Source organism: Malaya genurostris, chromosome 2 (genome assembly GCF_030247185.1).
Source record: "Malaya genurostris strain Urasoe2022 chromosome 2, Malgen_1.1, whole genome shotgun sequence".
Lineage (NCBI taxonomy): Eukaryota > Metazoa > Arthropoda > Insecta > Diptera > Culicidae > Malaya > Malaya genurostris.
In genome coordinates this window covers 291,338,099-291,362,919 of record NC_080571.1, presented here as the reverse complement: position 1 = coordinate 291,362,919, position 24,821 = coordinate 291,338,099, and the positions used below count along the sequence as shown (strand labels likewise).

General features: G+C 34.6%; 1 protein-coding gene across 3 annotated transcripts in view; it reads left to right on the top strand.

Moving 5' to 3' along the window:
- LOC131430572 (nuclear receptor coactivator 2) overlaps positions 1-24,821 on the top strand; it is a 475,967-nt gene that overhangs the window by 407,113 nt on the left and 44,033 nt on the right. For all 3 annotated transcript variants that reach the window (XM_058595643.1, XM_058595644.1, XM_058595642.1), the window contains exons 5-6: positions 12,148-12,517; positions 12,581-12,739. In XM_058595643.1, the coding sequence (XP_058451626.1) occupies positions 12,148-12,517; positions 12,581-12,739 (529 nt within the window). The remainder of the gene's footprint in view (positions 1-12,147; positions 12,518-12,580; positions 12,740-24,821) is intronic.

The window sequence follows — 24,821 nt, the reverse complement described above, 5'->3', positions numbered from 1 at the left end:
ACTGAAACTACGCCATCATCTGCCAATTGTCTTAGTGTACATGGGGATACTAGACAGCTGTCAATGTCATTTACGTAAAAATTATAGAGGAGCGGACTGAGGCAAGAGCCTTGCGGTAGACCCATGTAGCTAATTCTGAATGTTACCAAATCGCCATGTGAAAAATGCATGCGTTTCTCTGACAAAAGGTTGTGCAAATAATTATTTATAACCGCTGGGAGTCCATGTTGGTGAAGCTTGTCTGAAAGAACATCAATGGAAACTGAATCAAATGCTCCTTTAATGTCTAAAAATACAGATGCCATTTGTTGCTTTTGAGCGAAGGCAATTTGGATGTCAGACGAAAGTAATGCAAGGCAATCATTCGTCCCTTTATTTCTACGGAAGCCAAACTGAGTATCTGACAACAAACCGTTCGTCTCGACCCAAGTGTCGAGACGTCGTAGAATAATTTTTTCGAACAATTTTCTGATGCAGGACAACATCGCGATGGGTCTATATGAGTTGTGATTGGAAGCTGGTTTCCCCGGCTTTTGAATGGCGATAACTTTCACTTGCCTCCAGTCAGGTGGAACAATATTTTGCTCAAGAAGCTTGTTGAACAATTCCAACAAACGTCTTTTTGCGAGGTCGGGCAGATTCTTCACCAAGTTGAATTTAATTCTGTCCAACCCAGGAGCGTTATTGTTACAAGACATGAGTGCTATGGAAAATTCCATCATAGAAAAGGGGCTATCAATGGAACCATTATTTGAAAAAGATTCCCTAATAATGCTATGCGTAGGAACAGAATCTGGACAAACTTTCCTCGCAAAATCAAATATCCATCGGTTCGAGTATTCCTCACTCTCATTTCCTACGTTACGATTCCTCATTCGTCTGGCCGTATTCCAAAGAGTGCTCATTGAGGTTTCTCTTGACAAACCTTCGACAAAATGTCTCCAATAGCTACATTTCTTGGCCCGAAGTATGCTCTTGTACTTGGTTTCTAAAGTCAAGAATTTTTCAAAATTCTGAGGAGTTCCTCCTCCTCGTTTTAAAAACGTCTTGAAGGCATTTTGTTTCGCGTGCTTAGCATCTGAGCACTCTTTGTCCCACCAAGGGTTTGGAGGCCTTCTGTTAGACGATGGACCAAGAAATCGTTTGGTTTGGGCTTGTTCTGCGGCCTCCAGAATCGAACAAACGAGGAAGTCATATTCTTCAAGTGGGGGGAGCTCTTCCATTGAAGTTAAGGCACTTGAAATATTACTTTGGTATTTAATCCAGTCAATATTTTTTGTCAAATCATATGGAATATTAACTGAATTAGCAATGCCTTTGTTACTGCTAATTGAGATGATGATTGGTAAATGATCGCTACCGTGTAAATCAGGAAATACTTTCCAGGTGCAATCTAGTCGAATTGAAGTCGAGCAAAGAGATAAATCTAATGCACTTGGACGTGCAGGAGGTCTTGGGATCCGTGTCATGCTACCCATATTTAGTACCGTCATGCTAAAATTGTCGCAAATATTATATATTAAGGATGATCTGCTATCATTGTAAACGGAACCCCACATCATTCCGTGCGAATTGAAATCTCCTAAAATCAAACGTGGAGCAGGAAGGGCTTCGACAATTTCATTAAGCTGTCGTTGTCCAACTTGAGCTCTTGGAGGAATATATACTGAAGCAATGCAAATGTCCTTTCCTTTAATGTTTATTTGACAAGCAACAACTTCTAGAAGTCGAAGGAATATTTAATCTATAAAAGGAATAACATTTCTTAATTCCTAAAAGCACTCCACCATACGGAGAGTCTCTATCGAGACGTATAATGTTAAAGTCATTAAAACTTAAGGCTATGTTTGATGTAAGCCATGTTTCGCACAAAGTAAATACATCACATTTTTGACTATGTAACAAAACTTTAAATGAATCAAGTTTTGGCATGATGCTTCGACAATTCCACTGCAGGACAGTGATTGAATCATTTGCGGCGGATGATAAATTATCCATCAAATGATACAAAACCTGAAAGAACTGGCCATTGAGCTGATAACTGTTTCAAAAAAGTTCTAGCTATTGGAAGGAATGCCGTTATGATAGTCTTTAGAGGTTCAGAAATATTGAATGCTGCGAAAATCCATTCTACAATTTCCGAAAACTTAAGTAATCCTGTTGGTGAATGTGAAACGGAGCCCACTGGATTATTGTCTTTCCTTGAGCTAGTTTCTGGATTGGTTTGTGAATTTGACAAACCAGGAGGCACAGTTTTTGGTTTTAAATTTGGCTTTTTAGCTTTAACACGGGGATCTTTTTTTGAAGATGTAATTTTAGGTGTCTTTTTAGGTATTTTGTGGTTTGTTAATCTCCTCTTAACAGACCCTTGAGGAGTGACAAACGAGGTATCTTCACTATTTCCGTCGGAGTCAGATTCCTCTGGCTCCATAAGATTTGAAAAACCGTTTTCGGTTTCCAAGGGGGAGACATGTATGACCGTTTTAAGCATTTCTGCATATGTGCGCTTAGACCGTGCTTTTAAAGAAAGCTTCATTTTGTCTTTACGCAACTTAAATGCAGCGCATACTGAAAGATCATCATGAGGTCTCTCCCCACAATAAACACATTTTTCAACATTTTTATCGCAAAGATTATCCTTATGAGGCCCTTGACATTTGATACATTTGGACTTATTACTACAGTAAGTAGCTGTATGCCCGAATTTTTTACAGTTCGTGCAATTCATAACATGCGGTACGAAAAGCCGAACAGGAAGACGAATTTTATCGATATAGACATGGCTAGGCAACGCAGATCCGGCAAATGTTACACGAAACGAATCTGAGGGACGATACGACTTTTTTCCATCGACAATAGATGCTGAGTACAATTGCTTGCACTCGAGTATCTTAACTCCCTCAAGCATGGAGTTTTTAAAACGACCAACTCCATTTTTAAGTAAATCATCGGCCGTCAGACTTGCTTCAGTCACGACACCGTCAATTTCCACCTCCTTCGATGGAATGTAAACTCGATATTCAACAGAAAATAATTTACAGGTTACAATTTCGTTCGCCTGTTTCAAGTCATTGACAACAACTCGAATTTTATCTCTATTAACTTTACATATTTCTTTAACTTCAGAGAAATGTGATGTCAAATCCTTGGTAATTTGCATCAAATTTAAAATCTTTTCTTTTTTTCGAAGATAGACTATCCATGGCCCAGTGGTACCCTGTGGATAATGTTTAGCCCTCGGAGTATTTAAACTCTTACTAGTATCCGGAATCGGATTCGGATGATCTTCCATAAGATCATCCATTACATTAAATTTTTTTGTAAATTAATAATACCAAAATAAAAACTTATGTTTAGTAAAATTTCAGATATAAGAAATAAAAAATAAATTAAATTAAATCTACCTTGTAGCTGATGTCTCTGTTCCTTTATCGTGAAGAACGACGTGAAGCTCTTCCAACGATTTCCAATTGGCAGTCTTCTGCTGTTTCCAATTGGCAGTCTTCTGTCGTTTACTGCTATCTCAGTTGCTCTGCCGTCGTTGTGAACACCACTGCACTTGCTGTGCTGCCTGTACCTGACCCCAGGTACAGTGCTTTTGCTCTTGGTGGCGATCAAATGCGATGCTTGCAGTGTAGCACCTCGCGATATATGCCGTCTCTTTTGATCCTACGCAGCGTACAAATTCTGGTACCTGGTAGATCAGCACTGGGTTGCTTTAGCACCTTTGTGCCTTTGCGCCCCTTCGTCTTCGCACCTTTATGCGATGGCACCTCTGTGACTCGTCACTTCTATGCTCTCGCACCTCTGTGTTTCTACACCTCTGTGCGTATGAACGGGATGGCCTTCGTTGCTAGCTTTCCAGTCGGGAAACGCCCCGAATATTACGTTTGCTATGGGCAGTTTAACTACCTGAAGCTTAGAATTGTCTCGGTATCAGCCGTTAACTCACGAGCCAGTACAATCGAAACACAACCTCTTCGCTTGAATGGTTTTTACTGAATGGCTATCGTTAAAATGATGTCTTCATATTCTCCTGGACCCGATGGCATCCCCGCTGTCGTCTTGAAGAAATGTTCCAGTGGTATTTGCAACACCCTTATGTCAACTGTTTCAACAGTCACTCACGACTGGAGTATTTCCTGTTATCAGGAAATCTTCTTATATGTTCCCAGTGTACAAAAAAGGAGACAGGAAGGATATCGACAACTATCGCGGCATTACCTTACTTAGTGCAATTCCTAAGTTGTTCGAACTGGTTGTTCTGGAACCCATGTTCAATCACTGTAAGCAATACATCGTAGAAACTCAGCACAGATTCATGCCGAAACGCTCAACCGCAACTAATCTATTAAGCTTAACGACGTTTATAGCAGATACTATGTCAAATGGTCTTCAAACAGACGTTTTATATACGGACCTCTCCGCTGATTTTGACAAAATAAATCACGCTATTACTATCGTCAAATTGGACCGACTGGGTTTCGGTTCCTGTATTCTTCAGTGGACTAAATCGTATCGCTGCAATCAACGGTTGGCGGTTAAGATCGATGATAATGTATCTAATTATTTTTTGCTTTTCCGGGTATTCCACAAGGCAGTCATCTCGGACCACTTATTTTCCTCCTGTACTTCAACGACGTGAACTTTTTACTGAGTGTCCCACGATTATCATTTGCTGACGACCTTAAGCTATTTAAAATTATTAAGAAAACAGAGAATGTCATTTCCCTCCAGAGTCAACTCGAAAATTTTTCAGAGTTGTGCGAGATCAACCGAATGACATTAAATATCAGTAAATGCTCGATTATCACGTTCACACGGAAAAGAACACCTATACGTTTCGACTATTGTTTCCGAGGATCTACGATAGATAGAGTCACATGTGCCAAGGATCTTGGGGTTTTTGCAAGCAACATATTTCGTACATTGTTGCAAAAGCTTCACGTTGCCTGGGATTTGTCATGAGAACTGCCAAGCACTTCACAGATATCTACTGTTTGAAGTCTCTCTACTGCTCGCTTGTGCGTTCAACGCTCGAATATTGTTCGGCGGTATGGAACCCGCTTTACCATAATGGAAATCTCAGAATCGAATCAATACAGCGCAGATTTGTTCGTTTCGCTCTTCGCCAGTTACCATGGAATAACCCTCATCAGTTGCCAAGTTATGAAAACCGCGGACTGCTTATCGGACTCGATACACTGAAGGTGCGACGTGATCTGTCCCGTGAGCATTGCTAATCGCCGACGTTTTGTTGAACAATGTCGATTGTTCAGCACTTCTTTGTCAAATAAACATAAATGTTTGCGCACGAGCTCTTCGCAACAACTACCTCCTCAGAATGTCTTTACGCCGCACTAATTATGGAAAAATTGGATTGCAACGTTCTTTCAATGCTGTTTCGACGGGATTCGATTTCCATGTCCCGCGCAGTCGAATTAAAACTAGTTTTTTAAATATACTTAGAAATAATCATTAGGATCATATTTTGTCTGTTGATTATGTATATTAGTTAAATAAATAAAAGAGTGTGAAAGCTACGATACTTTATTTTGAAGTAAAACATGACCTTCTGTTGCAACAGATTTCGCAAGATTCATCAGAGCTTATGACTAATGCATGACTAGTGCCACGATTCAACTGATACAAAAAATCCTGCAGGTCGGGGTTAGAACGTAAACTCTCCAAACCATCGACTCGGGTTGTTGCAAACAATCGTTGATTGAATCAAACCAGAAAATTTCAAGTTCTGAAAATTTTATTAGCACTGATCTGGCGATAACTAATCTTGTTTTGTTTTTGCACCATCACGATTACTAAAACAATCGAACGAACTCTGCCCGTTCTTATCGACTGACCACTTGATTGTCACCGAGCACTGCACACATACACAAGTGTAGACCACGTCCGACCCGGTAGTCGACGTACGCTCGGTGCAAGTTGCAGTATATTTTCCTTCGCCGTGCATCACCAGTCAGACCATGACGCCGACGACTGTGGCGATGGCGACGCCGACGACGACGACGACGACGTCAACGAAGACAAGTTGCACGCTTCATCCGTTCGGGTTGAGAGGGGAGGGCGCTGCTTACAACAGCGTGCACCAATTGGCTCTGACCTACTGACACCGTTTTTCGGCGTTGTTTGGTTTGACGTTTCACTTACTCACCTAAGAGCAGCACAATTACCGGCAAAATTCTGCATAGCTTTGCACACATTCATCATTTGATGTACCTTGCAGAGTGTGTGTGTGTGTGCTTTTTTCACTTACGCCGTACTTTTCTTTGTTGTTCGATAGGTGGCACTCGCTGTCCTGTCCGCCCAATGTCGACAGGTATCCTAAACAGAATGAATGGAACGAAAGATGGGTGTTCTGATAAAAAAAAATGTTCGTGCCGAAGGATCCAACGTTGCCAATCAAGATTTTCTGTAGTGAGTTATTTGCCAATGAAACTAGAAAAAAAACCTGATAAGCCCAAAACATTGTGCGATGGCGTCCAAAAATATCTGCCTAAAACCCCCTTCCCAACCCAGGCCCGGAACTGAGCGAGACACGAAGCTAAAAACAGAAACAACCACCATTTGGCGATTGGCAATTGACTGAATTTTTCGCTCCATCGACCGCCGGTCTCGGTATGACTCGGACGAACTTGACCTAAATTCGTCGGTTGGTTCGCGAAATACAAAAAATAAACAACAACAAACAGAATCAGCAGTGAACGGAGCGAATTTTTGGCGACTAGACACCAGAAGGCAGAGAGTTTTCAAAACAAATGACTCCCCCCTCCCCTCTCCGGACCGGATTTGGCTTCATACCTGAATACCTTGCAACAGCAGATTGCATACTTTAGAGGAGCAGAGCTGATGCCGGGTGACGAATTCTGTCGGGTTAAAACGTGCGACTGGGCAGGCACTCAGATGTGCCACTCAGCGCCTACGGAATGCAAGCGATTTTGACCTTTCTCAGTGGAAATGCGTGCTATTTCACCATGTTATGTGGAATGAATGAATAACGTTTGCTGTTGCTGCATCATCGTGAACATGTTTTTTCCGGAATCCATATTTGCTACTCGGTGTGCCCGGAGTTGGTAGGGGTGTGATATTCAATTGATTGGCTTTTGATCAGTTGCTAGAGTGGTTTAGTGATCGATCGAGTGATTTTGAGTGGTTTTAACCGTTCTATTGTTTCAAGTGTTTCGGGAGAGTATTTACCAAGGGAACATTGCACTGTAAGTGGTATTTTAGAAGCTGAATTTACTCGTAGAGGCGGGTACGTGAAAAACAGATTTTCTTTTATTTTATTTGATTTTAGTATACGCAAAAGTATCTTGGACCATCCGTGTATGTTTCGAGACTACGGGATTCCGTATGTGGTGTGTGTTTCAAGATCCAAATATTACCTGGAATATTGTCTGTAAGATCGACACAGCACTGCTCCCCAGCCCAAACTGCAACAGTTAATGTATATATTTTGTTAGCTGTTCATAGATTTGGAAATTCATACCGCTAACTTGTTTATTTTGATCGGTTCCACGGATGTTCTCCGTCGTCCAAGAACTTCACCGAAAGCAGGTCTGAAATCATTGGGTTATATAAATTTTTCTTCAACTCTATTGAGGTGTTTTTAAACTGCATGGATACCGGCTTCCAGCTAAGTACACAGGACTATTTTCTTACTTTTACGTTACGTCTTCGAATCATCAGTGGATTAGCAGCTCATTTTGAGCTGCTAACGCCACTAGGCAGTTCAACGTAATCCGCTAAGCCGACGTAAAGTTGATGCTATTTGCAAAACATTTTGCTCCGCAGTGCCATATCTTTACTGATGTGCCGAAAGAACGAACCTTGGTGGTGGCTTGCTGGCCGTGATTTTTGAGAATTTTTTCAGAGTTATTGTGCAACAAAGTAAGTTCAAATTTTCTTTCAGGATAAAGCATCATTCGAACAACATTTTGTAATTTTTTCGTGGAAAAATATTGAGAAATAAGTCAGTAAATCAGTGAAGAGGCATTTTTGAGAACGCTTTTTAAAAATCATGATTTGCGGTGTCCGCCGTATCTCAGCGCAGACTAATAAGAAGTCAACAATTCAAAGCAGCATAGATAGAGTAGATGTTTTTCTAGACCCCAACGTTTCTGTTTGATTTTTGTTTAATTTTTTGAATTTTTGGTGGTTGTTCAAAGTGAAAACTATTATTTTTCACGAAAAAATTCGCCATTTTGTAGCTGTAAACCTCCCCAAAATAACAAACAGAGAAAAGGAAAACGTTGGGGTCTGGTTTTTTATATGCAGAAAGTGTGTGCAGAATTTGAAAACAATTGGTTCAGTAAAGACTGTCCCAGAAAGTATGGACGCAACCAAAAACCACTGCCATTTCGCAATGGTTCAGAATCTGTCAATTTTTATGGCTGCGTCCTGTTGTTTACACTCTTCTCTAACCACTGCTGTTTATTCGTTTTCATTAGTTTGTTTCGAAATGCGTGGACTTTCAGCAAAACAACGTCGAAAAATTGTGTACAAATGGTGAACAGAACGCGGACTGTCACTGAGAAAGATAGCAAAAATGGAAGAAGTAAGTGAAAAAGCCGTGCGAAATGCAATCAGGAAGTTCGGTGAGGATAACACCTTTGAAAATAAACCAAAAACGGGTCGAAAAAAAGGTCCTGCTAACCCTCAGTTGGATAAACGTATACTGAAGGCGTTCGAGCAAAAGAAGGCGGTTTCAGTTCGGGATGTGGCCAAAAAAGTGGGCACTTCGAAGTCAAATGTTCTTCGTGCTAAAGAACGTATGAATCTTCGAACCTATAAGAAGCAGAAACAACCAAAACGTAGTCCGAAACAAGAAGCATCGATCAGGCCGAGGGTTCAAAAGCTGTACAATACGATTCTTGCTGGACATTTGAACTGCATAATCATGGACGACGAAACCTACGTGAAACTCGATTACAAATCCTTGCCGGGACCATCATATTATACCGTGCGAGAAGGGTAAGTGTTAAACCAGTCCGAGACCTCGATTGAAGTCGAAAAATTTGGTAAGAAAGCTATGGTCTGACAAGCAATTTGTAACTGCGGTAAGATTTCGAAACCCTTCATCACCATTGCTTCAATGAACAGCGAAATACAGTACACATCAAGAAATGTTTACAAAAACGACTTCTACCCATGATTCGAAGCCACAAGGATCCTGTTGTCTTCCGGCCAGATCTTTCTTCTTGTCACTACTCGAAATCAACGGTAGAATGGTAAACTACCAAAAATGTCACTTTCGTCCCAAAAGACATGAATCCACCAAATTGCCCACAACTTCGACCAATTGAGGAATTTTGGGCATTACCGAAGGCCCATCTTAGGAAACATGTCTCGGCAGCCGAAACCATTCAACAGTTCAAAAAAGATTTGAAAAAAGTGTCAAATCTTGTCGCCAAGAAGTCTGTTCGGAATTTAATGAGGAACGTTCGTTCAATTGTTGCTAATGCGGGCCCACGTATAGAGAGCTTAGTCGATGGGATGTGGACATTTAGTGGTCGAATGATTACGAGTCGTCATTTTCTTCACCCCGTGGCCATTGTCGCCCCGGGCTCCCCTACCAAGAAATTCATTGCAAACAGATTTTATTGGGGGGGCTTCCCCTGTAAACTGGGCATTTCATTGCTTCATTTCGAGCGTGGTTTCAATTCACCTAGTGATGTGATGATGCCTTTCTCATCGTTAACATTTCATGAGAAATCAATGCAAGTTTCATATTGGAGTGTTTGACAATCTGTTTCCAGAGCCGGAACTCGGAAACCGTCATAGTCGTAAAGATTTTTTACGGCCACGAATAGCTAGGCCTATAAGTTGAAATAGATTTAAAATCTTTGAAACTACTAACGTACTTATCTGCGTCGTAAATTATATGACGATTTAACAATTTATCATGAATTTTAAATTCGAAGTTCTATCACCATATTCGCCTGATTTGGCTCCCAGCGATTATTTTTGTGAAAATCGTTTCGTTTGAGAAAATTATTTAACATTTTTTGTAACGTACAAGCAAACATACATACACACACAGACATTTTGCGATCTTGACGATCTGAGTCGTTGCAATTTTTCAACGTTGCGCAAAAGACAGATGTTACTGATGATGTGCAATACATTCGAACTGAAAAAATCAGGAAGAAGGTTCCAAAAATCTATGCTGACTGATTTAAGAGATTTTGGTATTTAGTGGAAAGTCCCAGTATCAGAAATAAGAAGTAAATATTCAAAACTCCAAACATCATTTTCCATTTATATAAAGTACACTTATAAATTTGTTGGCTTTAGAGATTTATAGTGTTTTATGCCTTTCGACTCAACTCGCTTCTGTTCGTTACAAAGCTGCTACTGATTCTTGGATCGAATTGCTGGAACTCCCGATTCCGGAGGTATGTAGCGAAGAAGCGACAAAAAATGTAGCCAAGAGTAGATTCACTAGGCTTCGGCTTCCATGGTGTAAAAAGTCATAATTGTAGAAGCTTCTCATTTCCTCACTAAATTTCTGTTTGAGCTGTTAGTAGAATGTTCTCACTAATAGTACTGTTGTTGTACCGTTGAATTCCATTTCCATTTGTTGTACCGTTGAATTCTCATTTCCTATTTTCAGTTACCAGTTTTTTTTTCTAAGTAGAGACTCTTTTGAGTTTCTAGACTCAACTCATACGCGTGGTGAGCCAAATTTGTACGCGTCCCGATTTTATCGATAATCGAGCACACATATTTTCTTTCTATATAAGCTGTTTTAATGCTTTGTTTAGTGTGTATGATTAACTGAGGATCTGATCCTTCTGATGGCCCAGTCTGAATCCTTTTTGTTTCAGATGTCTTGGTTGTGGTAAATATTTTCAGTTGAAATAAGTGAAACTGTCTGGGCGTATACTGTGATAACCGGGTTTGAGGTAGAAGATCAGTGCGGAACACGTTTAGAATTTGTCTTGGAACTGTTAGGATGAGAGTAGTTGCAAACCATAATGTTTCACAAACCGAGGATCACTCAACTATAGCGACAATTGTTCGCACCAATCGGTTTGTTGGAACAAAAAAAATTAAATAATATAATTGAACAAGTTTACTATCGTCTTCTTTCATTATCGTCATTGCGCCACAGTTTAGTACTAATATTCCGTCAAAAAAAAATAGTTCCATATTTCTCTTTCGGTAACCGGCTGCCTAGAGATTAAGAAAAAAATGTTAACTTTAAAAACAACATTTCATTAAAACTGTATAATTGCTGATCGATTATCACAAATCTGGCCTCTATTATAAATAAAGTGTCATTTTCATTTTTGTGTATGGTTCTTATAAAGTGATTGTCCTTGATATTGCGTTTAGAGGTACGATTGGGGATTTTGTTGGCTTCAAGCCCTGAGAATTTGAATTTTGCCTGTTACAAATCGAAATATTACATCATTGAATAGAAAATGTCACGAAGCTAGGCGTTGTGGCGAATCGCTTTTTTTCAAATATTTTTATGTTTTATTATCATGCATTTGGTTCAACATGCAATTCCAACTGGTTTCTGATCAATCACGGGAAACTCACGGGCAGTCAACTGAGCTAAGTGAAGCTAAGCATGTTCCGAATCAGTTGTCAATGATCACCATGTCCAGTTCCACCAGAAGCAATTTTAGTTGTACGTTTTCTGGCAATTCCAATCATTTTATTTGTCTTCTTTTTGTCATGTTGTTGGTTGCACTTCGGTTGATGAGTGCCTTTTTATGGCAAACCACACGAGAAGCACGAAAAATCAAGCACTTCGCGTTGTCTCGGCGAAGCGCGGCGATCACGACGGTTGTGGTGATTATGATAATTTAAATAATTGCCGAGTTTTAAACGCCATCAACGGTCCATTCCCGACAGTTTCCGGGTATAATTTGAGCTTGCTTGAAAAAAAAATCAGAAATCACTTGGTACACTTGGTAGCATATGATTCATCACAATGATTGCACAAAGATTGGAACATTCAAACGAAATAATAGTTGTTGACCGGTGCTAATTACTTTCTGGCGGCTACAGCCGGATTTTTTGGTGCAATTCACCTACTTACTGATTCATCTTTGCTAGCGCTGATGTAGAAAATATCGATTACTTACAGAAGATTTCTTTTCTTTCCTCGCGCAGGCTTGGCCCATGTGAACTTCCATTGCCGGACCAGTGGCTCGTCCATACACAGCTCCTACAATCGTCACAATCGTCACAATCGTCACAACAATATTCATCGTCATCGCAAGGCCAAAGTTTGGGTTTGGCTGGACTGTCAACACTGCCGTTACAACAATCTCATCACCATCATCAGCAGCAGCAGCAGCAACATTCCAACAGTACCCAACAGCAGCAGCAGCAGCATCCGCATCAGCAACAGTCTTCAGGTCAGCAAACACCGTCTGCATCACCGCAGCAGCATCTGCAGTCGAAAATAATGAACGCCGTGGTTCCGGCCGTGTCGGTTCCGGCAGCAACCAAAAAAATTCGTAGAAAGCCTGATACTAAGGTGAGTACTGACGGTAGAATTTCTAACCAACCGATTCGTTAATGTTTATCCTTTGCTTTACAGCCACAATCACAAATCAACAAGTGCAACAACGAGAAACGTCGCCGGGAATTGGAGAATGAGTACATCGAACAGCTCGGCGAGTTTCTGCAGATCAACAAGCGGGATATGACCGCATGCAAGCCGGACAAGGCAGCGATACTCAGTGAAGTCGTGCGAACGGTGAGTTATTTTCCCCCTATTTCCATGAAAGGTGCTTTTGATCCGCATTTATAATGCTATCATTTGCATTGCGTTTAAATACAGGTTCCACTGAGGATCGACCACAGTATTTCCGAAACTTTTCTGTCTAACAACAATTCACATTTCATAGTCAGACATTTTCAATAATGGCTTCTGTACGAAACTCAGAAGATTCTTACAGATTATCTTTTGAATATTTTTCGGCATTCGTGTAACATGCGCAGGGTGCCGAGGTCCGCTTCACTACCTCAAGAAACTTCATAATAGGAAAACAGCATATCTAAAGTAATTCGATTTTTTCTTCAAGTAAACTCTACTGTGCAGAACGATATACAAAACTACAAAACTACAAAACAACAAAACAACAAAACAGCAAAACAACAAAACTACAAAACTACAAAACAACAAAACTACAAAACTACAAAACTACAAAACTACAAAACTACAAAACTCTAAAACTACAAAACTATAAAACTACAGAACTACAAAATTACAAAACTACAAAACTACAAAATTACAAAACTACAAAACTACAAAACTACAAAACTACAAAACTACAAAACTACAAAACTACAAAACTACAAAATTACAAAACTACAAAACAACAAAACTGCAAAACTATAAAATTACAAAACTACAAAACTACAAAATTACAAAACTACAAAAATACAAAACTACAAAACAACAAAACAACAAAACAGCAAAACAACAAAACTACAAAACTACAAAACTACAAAACTACAAAACTACAAAACTACAAAACTACAAAACTACAAAACTACAAAACTACAAAACTACAACACTTCAAAACTATAAAACTATAAAACTAAAGAACTACAAAACTACAAAATTACAAAACTACAAAACTACAAAATTACAAAACTACAAAACTACAAAACTACAAAACTACAAAACTACAAAACTACAAAACTACAAAACTACAAAACTACAAAATTACAAAATTACAAAATTACAAAATTACAAAATTACAAAATTACAAAATTACAAAATTACAAAATTACAAAATTACAAAATTACAAAATTACAAAATTACAAAATTACAAAATTACAAAATTACAAAATTACAAAATTACAAAATTACAAAATTACAAAATTACAAAATTACAAAATTACAAAATTACAAAATTACAAAATTACAAAATTACAAAATTACAAAATTACAAAATTACAAAATTACAAAATTACAAAATTACAAAATTACAAAATTACAAAATTACAAAATTACAAAATTACAAAATTACAAAATTACAAAATTACAAAATTACAAAATTACAAAATTACAAAATTACAAAATTACAAAATTACAAAATTACAAAATTACAAAATTACAAAATTACAAAATTACAAAATTACAAAATTACAAAATTACAAAATTACAAAATTACAAAATTACAAAATTACAAAATTACAAAATTACAAAATTACAAAATTACAAAATTACAAAATTACAAAATTACAAAATTACAAAATTACAAAATTACAAAATTACAAAATTACAAAATTACAAAATTACAAAATTACAAAATTACAAAATTACAAAATTACAAAATTACAAAATTACAAAATTACAAAATTACAAAATTACAAAATTACAAAATTACAAAATTACAAAATTACAAAATTACAAAATTACAAAATTACAAAACTACAAAATTACTAAACTACAAAACAACAAAACTGCAAAACTATAAAATTACAAAACTACAAAACTACAAAACTACAAAATTACAAAACAACAAAACTACAAAACAACAAAATTACAATACTATAAAACAACAAAATTACAAAATTACAAAACTACAAAACTGTTAAACTACAGAATTACAAAATTACAAAACTAAAAAATTACAAAACTACAAAACTATAAAATTACAAAACTACAAAACTACAGAACTAGAAAAATACAAAACTACAAAATTATAAAACTACAAAACTATTAAACTACGAAACTACAAAACTACAAAACTACAAAACTATAAAACTATAAAACTAAAGAACTACAAAATTACAAAACTACAAAACTACAAAACAACAAAACTACAAAATTACAAAACTACAAAAAAAATTACAAAACTACAAAACTACAAAACTACAAAACAACAAAACTACATACTACAAAATACGACAATACGAAACTGAGAGTATGAGAAATACGAACATTAAAAAATACGAAAATATGAAAATATGAAAATATGAAAATATGTAAATATGAAAATATGTAAATATGAAAATATGAAAATATGAAAATATGAAAATATGAAAATATGAAAATATGAAAATATGAAAATATGAAAATATGAAAATATGAAAATATGAAAATATGAAAATATGAAAATATGAAAATATGAAAATATGAAAATATGAAAATATGAAAATATGAAAATATGAAAATATGAAAATATGAAAATATGAAAATATGAAAATATGAAAATATGAAAATATGAAAATATGAAAATATGAAAATATGAAAATATGAAAATATGAAAATATGAAAATATGAAAATATGAAAATATGAAAATATGAAAATATGAAAATATGAAAATATGAAAATATGAAAATATGAAAATATGAAAATATGAAAATATGAAAATATGAAAATATGAAAATATGAAAATATGAAAATATGAAAATATGAAAATATGAAAATATGAAAATATGAAAATATGAAAATATGAAAATATGAAAATATGAAAATATGAAAATATGAAAATATGAAAATATGAAAATATGAAAATATGAAAATATGAAAATATGAAAATATGAAAATATGAAAATATGAAAATATGAAAATATGAAAATATGAAAATATGAAAATATGAAAATATGAAAATATGAAAATATGAAAATATGAAAATATGAAAATATGAAAATATGAAAATATGAAAATATGAAAATATGAAAATATGAAAATATGAAAATATGAAAATATGAAAATATGAAAATATGAAAATATGAAAATATGAAAATATGAAAATATGAAAATATGAAAATATGAAAATATGAAAATATGAAAATATGAAAATATGAAAATATGAAAATATGAAAATATGAAAATATGAAAATAGGAAAATAGGAAAATAGGAAAATAGGAAAATAGGAAAATAGGAAAATAGGAAAATAGGAAAATAGGAAAATAGGAAAATAGGAAAATAGGAAAATAGGAAAATAGGAAAATAGGAAAATAGGAAAATAGGAAAATAGGAAAATAGGCAAATAGGAAAATAGGAAAATAGGAAAATAGGAAAATAGGAAAATAGGAAAATAGGAAAATAGGAAAATAGGAAAATAGGAAAATAGGAAAATAGGAAAATAGGAAAATAGGAAAATAGGAAAATAGGAAAATAGGAAAATAGGAAAATAGGAAAATAGGAAAATAGGAAAATAGGAAAATAGGAAAATAGGAAAATAGGAAAATAGGAAAATAGGAAAATAGGAAAATAGGAAAATAGGAAAATAGGAAAATAGGAAAATAGGAAAATAGGAAAATAGGAAAATAGGAAAATAGGAAAATAGGAAAATAGGAAAATAGGAAAATAGGAAAATAGGAAAATAGGAAAATAGGAAAATAGGAAAATAGGAAAATAGGAAAATAGGAAAATAGGAAAATAGGAAAATAGGAAAATAGGAAAATAGGAAAATAGGAAAATAGGAAAATAGGAAAATAGGAAAATAGGAAAATAGGAAAATAGGAAAATAGGAAAATAGGAAAATAGGAAAATTGGAAAATTGGAAAATTGGAAAATTGGAAAATTGGAAAATTGGAAAATTGGAAAATTGGAAAATTGGAAAATTGGAAAATTGGAAAATTGGAAAATTGGAAAATTGGAAAATTGGAAAATTGGAAAATTGGAAAATTGGAAAATTGGAAAATTGGAAAATTGGAAAATTGGAAAATTGGAAAATTGGAAAATAGGAAAATAGGAAAATAGGAAAATAGGAAAATAGGAAAATAGGAAAATAGGAAAATAGGAAAATAGGAAAATAGGAAAATAGGAAAATAGGAAAATAGGAAAATAGGAAAATAGGAAAATAGGAAAATAGGAAAATAGGAAAATAGGAAAATAGGAAAATTAGAAAATAGGAAAATAGGAAAATAGAAAAATATGAAAATAGAAAAATATGAAAATATGAAAATATGAAAATATGAAAATATGAAAATATGAAAATATGAAAATATGAAAATATGAAAATATGAAAATATGAAAATATGAAAATATGAAAATATGAAAATATGAAAATATGAAAATATGAAAATATGAAAATATGAAAATATGAAAATATGAAAATATGAAAATATGAAAATATGAAAATATGAAAATATGAAAATATGAAAATATGAAAATATGAAAATATGAAAATATGAAAATATGAAAATATGAAAATATGAAAATATGAAAATATGAAAATATGAAAATATGAAAATATGAAAATATGAAAATATGAAAATATGAAAATATGAAAATATGAAAATATGAAAATATGAAAATATGAAAATATGAAAATATGAAAATATGAAAATATGAAAATATGAAAATATGAAAATATGAAAATATGAAAATATGAAAATATGAAAATATGAAAATATGAAAATATGAAAATATGAAAACATGAAAACATGAAAACATGAAAACATGAAAACATGAAAACATGAAAACATGAAAATATGAAAATATGAAAATATGAAAATATGAAAATATGAAAATATGAAAATATGAAAATATGAAAATATGAAAATATGAAAATATGAAAATATGAAAATATGAAAATATGAAAATATGAAAATATGAAAATATGAAAATATGAAAATATGAAAATATGAAAATATGAAAATATGAAAATATGAAAATATGAAAATATGAAAATATGAAAATATGAAAATATGAAAATATGAAAATATGAAAATATGAAAATATGAAAATATGAAAATATGAAAATATGAAAATATGAAAATATGAAAATATGAAAATATGAAAATATGAAAATATGAAAATATGAAAATATGAAAATATGAAAATATGAAAATATGAAAATATGAAAATATGAAAATATGAAAATATGAAAATATGAAAATATGAAAATATGAAAATATGAAAATATGAAAATATGAAAATATGAAAATATGAAAATATGAAAATATGAAAATATGAAAATATGAAAATATGAAAATATGAAAATATGAAAATATGAAAATATGAAAATATGAAAATATGAAAATATGAAAATATGAAAATATGAAAATATGAAAATATGAAAATATGAAAATATGAAAATATGAAAATATGAAAATATGAAAATATGAAAATATGAAAATATGAAAATATGAAAATATGAAAATATGAAAATATGAAAATATGAAAATATGAAAATATGAAAATATGAAAATATGAAAATATGAAAATATGAAAATATGAAAATATGAAAATATGAAAATATGAAAATATGAAAATATGAAAATATGAAAATATGAAAATATGAAAATATGAAAATATGAAAATATGAAAATATGAAAATATGAAAATATGAAAATATGAAAATATGAAAATATGAAAATATGAAAATATGAAAATATGAAAATATGAAAATATGAAAATATGAAAATATGAAAATATGAAAATATGAAAATATGAAAATATGAAAATATGAAAATATGAAAATATGAAAATATGAAAATATGAAAATATGAAAATATGAAAATATGAAAATATGAAAATATGAAAATATGAAAATATGAAAATATGAAAATATGAAAATATGAAAATATGAAAATATGAAAATATGAAAATATGAAAATATGAAAATATGAAAATATGAAAATATGAAAATATGAAAATATGAAAATATGAAAATATGAAAATATGAAAATATGAAAATATGAAAATATGAAAGTATGAAAATATGAAAATATGAAAATATGAAAATATGAAAATATGAAAATATGAAAATATGAAAATATGAAAATATGAAAATATGAAAATATGAAAATATGAAAATATGAAAATATGAAAATATGAAAATATGAAAATATGAAAATATGAAAATATGAAAATATGAAAATATGAAAATATGAAAATATGAAAATATGAAAATATGAAAATATGAAAATATGAAAATATGAAAATATGAAAATATGAAAATATGAAAATATGAAAATATGAAAATATGAAAATATGAAAATATGAAAATATGAAAATATGAAAATATGAAAATATGAAAATATGAAAATATGAAAATATGAAAATATGAAAATATGAAAATATGAAAATATGAAAATATGAAAATATGAAAATATGAAAATATGAAAATATGAAAATATGAAAATATGAAAATATGAAAATATGAAAATATGAAAATATGAAAATATGAAAATATGAAAATATGAAAATATGAAAATATGAAAATATGAAAATATGAAAATATGAAAATATGAAAATATGAAAATATGAAAATATGGAAATATGGAAATATGAAAATGAAGTATGAAGTATGAGGTATGAAATATAAAATACATAATACGAAATGCGTTATCCGTAATGCGAAATACGGAATTCGAAATTTTAAATATAAAATGCTAAATACGAATTACGCAATACAAAATACGAAATACAAATTACGACTTACGAAAAAAAAATCGAATCAGCTTAAAAAAAAAACAAATAACTTTGAAAATGTGAAAAAACCGAATTAGGCTGTAGAAAATTCGAGATATAAGATACGAAATACACAAAAAAAAGAAACGAACAACTGATTGCATCGGGTTAGATAAATGAAGCAAACGAAAGTATATCAGAAATAAATAAAAATGAAAAACGAGACATGAACGGATCGAAACGAGAAGTGGAAAGAATCATTTCAGAGAACTAATCTTATTAAGTACCCGTGCTTCACGGCAGAAAGGGAGCAAACAGAATCTCAATTATTTCCGGCTTATGAAGTATAAAAACGAAGAAATGAGTGTTCAATGACTGTGTATTAGGGTGCCAAAATTTTGGTTGGTTATCTCTAATGTCGTAAAGCGGTAGTCCAAAAATCCCTAAGCGAAATCAGATATGAGTAAGTGGTGCCGCTCGGTGGTTAAAGTTTGAAAAGTTTTGATTTGAAAAATCAGGATGTCAGATCAAATGTCTTAGAATTGCATGAAACGTCGAGATCTTGTGGCATCTCGATCCGTTTTTTTTTAAATCGTCTCTCATCCCAGAAAAATTTGGATTTTTTTATGCAATGTCAAATGTCTTAGAATTTCATGTTTTGAGATGTGCGTTATGTAATATTTATCGACTATCTTGAGAAAGGGAATACCAATTATATTATATAGCGTTATTGCAGCGTTTGAAGGCTAAAAATGCGAAGAAACGACGGCATATGGCAAAGCAAAAAAAAATGGTTTCATCAAGATAACGCACCGTGTCACAAGGCAATCAAAATTCGAACTTCTCCCACATCCACCGTATTCGCCAGATTTGGCTCCCAGTGACTACTGGCTGTTCGCAGATCTGAAAAAAAAATGCTCGCCGATAAGAAATTTTGTACGAATGAAGAGGTTATCGCTATTTTGAGGCAAAAGATAAATCGTTCTACAAAAGTTGTATTTAAATGTTAGAGCGGCGCTGGAATGATTGCGTTGCTTTTGATGGAGATTACGTTGATGAATGAAGGTAATTTTGTACTAAAAAAATCGTGTTCGTATCGGCCGTGCAAAGTCTGAGGATGTACGGAGTTCTGCATTGTTGGGTTGCTGTCTGAGTTGTGTTTCTTCGCATTCGGATTGATATTTCTACGATTCTGTCAAGTATTGACAAATTGCTGCTTTGATTGGTGCAGTCTTCCAGAAAATCTGTAGTCCGCTCGCAAACAAATAACAGACTCTACTTCCAGAAAATCTCAATCTCAATCCGTACGTCATCATCATCTTATCAAAGAAAGACTACAAAAGTAAACATAACCAGCAAACTCACGTGCTTTAGGAGAGTTGAATAACCGTCGTTATTTAAAACTACAACGCATTAGTCTTGAATTAGCACCGAGCCGAGATCATCATGTTCGCGCGGATGATCGACGGAGAGGAAAAAACGAAGGAAAACTTGAGCAAATATTTGTCATTAAAAGAGAAGAAAAAAATAATCGACGTTCGTCAAAAGCAGCGATTTATAGCACGGAGATCTTAGATACGACTGATCTATTTCGAGCGAACGGACCCCGTTAAAGAAACTCGCTGTTCAAATTTCACTTTCATCGCCTGATCGAGTTGTCGTAACTTATCATGAGATGATGATGACGATGACCATGATAATTGACTGCTGTGGCAGAAAAAAAGAGTCACCCATTCCTGGTTTCGTTACGACTGATCGAAACCCGTTCCATTTCCACTTTGGTAGCGTCACCTAAAATGTAGAACAGTAGGTGGTTCCGTGCGTCGTGATCGGAACTGGATCGAGTTCAATAAGTCAGTCGCCATTACCTCGACCGTAGTATGATTGATGGTAATTTTTAGCTTGGACATGTGTTCCGGCGTACACTTCGAAGTGCTAATGCGATTTTTTTTCCTCTCTCGAAAGTCCCGGGACGGGAGGTTTGTTCGTGATCCGCATCGATCCGGATTGTAGGAAGGATCTGGGAGAAAGGCAGCATCATGAACTAAATTCAAAAAAAATGTGTTCAAATCATTTAGATCTACTGAATCGTAGTTGAAATGATTTTCGTATCACATTTTTTTGTTGGTGATGATTCATGCCACAGGAATGTTTCCATCAACGGAGCTGTTTACATCGAAGCTCGGAACAAAAAGGCACGGTTAGCGAATTGTGGAACCTCGGACAGGCTGCCGAACGTGCACTTTCAGTTTAGACCGATGAATACACACCACAACCGGCTTCTCTTGTTTTTTTTATTACAATCCTGGTACATCAGCATCATCTCTGAGCTGTATCGGATGCACTTCAATGATAACGATGATGATGATGATTGTTTTCATTTCATGGCTGAGGTTACAAGCGAACAAACTGCACTCGTTTACAGAAACCAGACATCGTCGCGGATGATGGCCGGTTGGTTGTTGGTTGGCGCGGCTAGTCGCGATCGACGGTAAACCCGCCAGGCCTGCCCGCGTCTGCTGCCAAGACAGAGACCGGCGCGGAGGTGGCCGATCGGGCGGGCGGGCGTTCAAAGTGGCGTTTATTGAAAGTGAAACGTACAACTTTATTACGATGTTATGAAAACAGTTTCACTAGCGCAGAAAATGGTGTAATCGGATGGATTTGAACTACACACTTGGGTGATGAGCTGAACAAGATGTAGTTGTAGCACAAGTGAAACAAAAAAGTGGGCGGGGATGCGCTATTTATAACGATTAGTTGGCTTTTGAGAAACGGATCTACGCATATGAAAGCAGACGGTATAGTTGTGAGCTTTGGAAAAGTGATTAGTCTTGTTGTTTGCACGAGACTCATAACAGCCTAATTCGTGCAACTAACGTGACAAACCTCGACAGCCGGTTATGACAGCGAAATATGCTTGGAAAGGCTGTTTGTATATATTTTTCGTCTTAATATTGACTCGATGTTTAGCTATTTCAGTAGCAGGCACGTACTTGGATCCCGTTGAAAATGTCATTAATTGTTTGAAGCCTTAACGAACTATGAATAAGTAACTGACCCGCCATGTTTAAACCATAATATTTCTGAAAGATTCAACAAAACCTCCACCTCTTCATATACTGAAATCAATAAGTGGTCAATCGATAAGATTATTCGGATCAAGCACATTCTTTTTTTTTTGCTGTTCCTATCTCTTCAAAGAAATGCTTGGTGTGCTTATCAATGTTTCACTTGTCTGTTAGTGAAGTTAAGAAAATGATCTATGGATAGAGTGCCTGGAATGTATATATCTATACCTAATGGGAACATATTTTGCAACGTAAGTGGAATCAGGATTATTTTCTCTTGGGAATAAAGCTTGCTTCATTTAGAATTGGAACAAACTTTTGCTCATATTGTGGCGCTCCTGGTGGACGGATTTGGAAGCTCTTGGCGCCCACGTGTCGGGAATTTTGTCAGCTTCACGTATGATTTTTGACATTCCGAAAATCGACTGTACTTTGTAAACAATCAACATGGAAGCCGAAAGAAGGAAAAAAAAATTGTGCACAGTTATTTGGAAAATCCATTGTGGTCTGCATCTAGGCTAGCTAAACAGCTGAAATTGCCCAGAAATACCGTATGGCGCGTTATCAAACGGTATAAGAAATTATTGACGACGATTCGGAAGCCTCAAGCCGATCGTCGGAGTCGAACTGACGACCGGAAATTGCGTGGTAAGATTTTGAAGACGATTAAGCGGAATCCTAATCTGTCGGACCGTGATTTGGTCAGAAAATTCGGTGCTGCCCATAGTACCGTGAGAAGAACTCGACTCCGGGAAGGAATCAAGTCGTATCGAGCTAGCAAACAGCCAAATCGGACCATGAAACAGAATAGTGTGGTCAAAATTCGTGCTCGGAAACTATATGACCAGGTGCTGACCAAGTTCAACGGGTGTCTTCTGATGGACGATGAAACCTGTGTCAAGGCTGACTTCGGTCAAATCCCAGGTCAAAAATTTTACTTGGCAACGGCTCGGGGGGATGTTCCAGCCAAATTTAAATTTGTTTTTGCCGACAAATTTGCAAGAAAATTTATGATTTGGCCGGGCATTTGCAGCTGCGGCAAAAAACGAAAGTTTTCGTTACAAATAAGACAAATGACATCGGAACTATACCAAAAAGAGTGTCTCCAAAAACGAATTTTACCGTTCATTCGATCCCACGACCATTCTGCAATGTTTTGGCCAGATTTGGCAAGCTGTCATTACAGCAAAGCCGTTTAAGAATGGTATGCAGAGAAAGTGGTCCAGTTTGTTCCGAAAAACCTTAACCCACTCAACTGCCCCCAGTTCCGCCCTATTGAGAAATACTGGGCAATCATGAAGAGGAGACCCAAGGCAAAGGGAAACGTTGTCAAAGACATCAATCAGATGACGACCTGGTGGAATAAGATAGCTAAAACGATGGACGAAGAAGGTGTGCGCCGCCTACTGAGCCGTGTTACAGGAAAAATTCGAGAATTCCTTCAAAACCGTGACGAATAATTTTATCCGTATTTTTTCTTAAAAGTATGAAGAAAACGCTACATTTGTATAAAAAAAGATCTTGAATACAATAATAAATAACTGAAATACAGGCAATTGTCTTTGTTCCAATTCTATTTGAAGCAAGCTTTAATTAGGAAATTGTTATTGAAAACTCCGCAGCCGGCTGATATGTAATTCATCAGTGTCTATCAATTCACCCTTATCAGAGTATTGTTATATCTGACTAATAATTTTCTAACAAGTTTGGAATCGTTTTGAACTTTGCTGTTGCCTAGGTTGACGGTTTAGAAGGGAACGCCAGATATTGTATTGTTCGTTATCGCAGATTATGCACGAATACGGTTTTCCGGATAAACTGACGTGATTGGTCAAAGCAACGATGGATAGAGTGATGTGCTACGTTCGAGTATCTGGGACGCTCTCGATTCCCTTCGAATCTCGGAGAGGGCTACGGCAAAGTGATGGACTCTCTTGTATCTTCTTCAATATTGCCTTGTACAACCTTTTTGGCTTTGCTAACGATATTGATAGTGTGACATGCAACCTTGAGAAGATGACGGAAACCTACATCGGACTGAAAGTTGAAGCTAGGCGTATCGGACTGGTCATAAATGCGTCAAAAACAAAATACATGAGAGGAAGAGGCTCTAGAGAAAAAACACTACGCCTCCCACCACGAATATTGATAGACGGTGACGATTTCGAGGTGGTTGACGAGTTCGTGTATTTGGGCTCACTGGTGACCGCCGACAATGACACCAGCAGAGAAATTCAGAGACGTATTTTGGCAGGAAATCGTGCGCCATTTGGACTCAGAAAACCCCTTCGATCGAGTGAAGTACGCCACCGCCTGCAAAACGCTCATTAGACCGATTGTTTTCTATGGCCACGAGACCTGGACTATGTTGGCAGAGGACC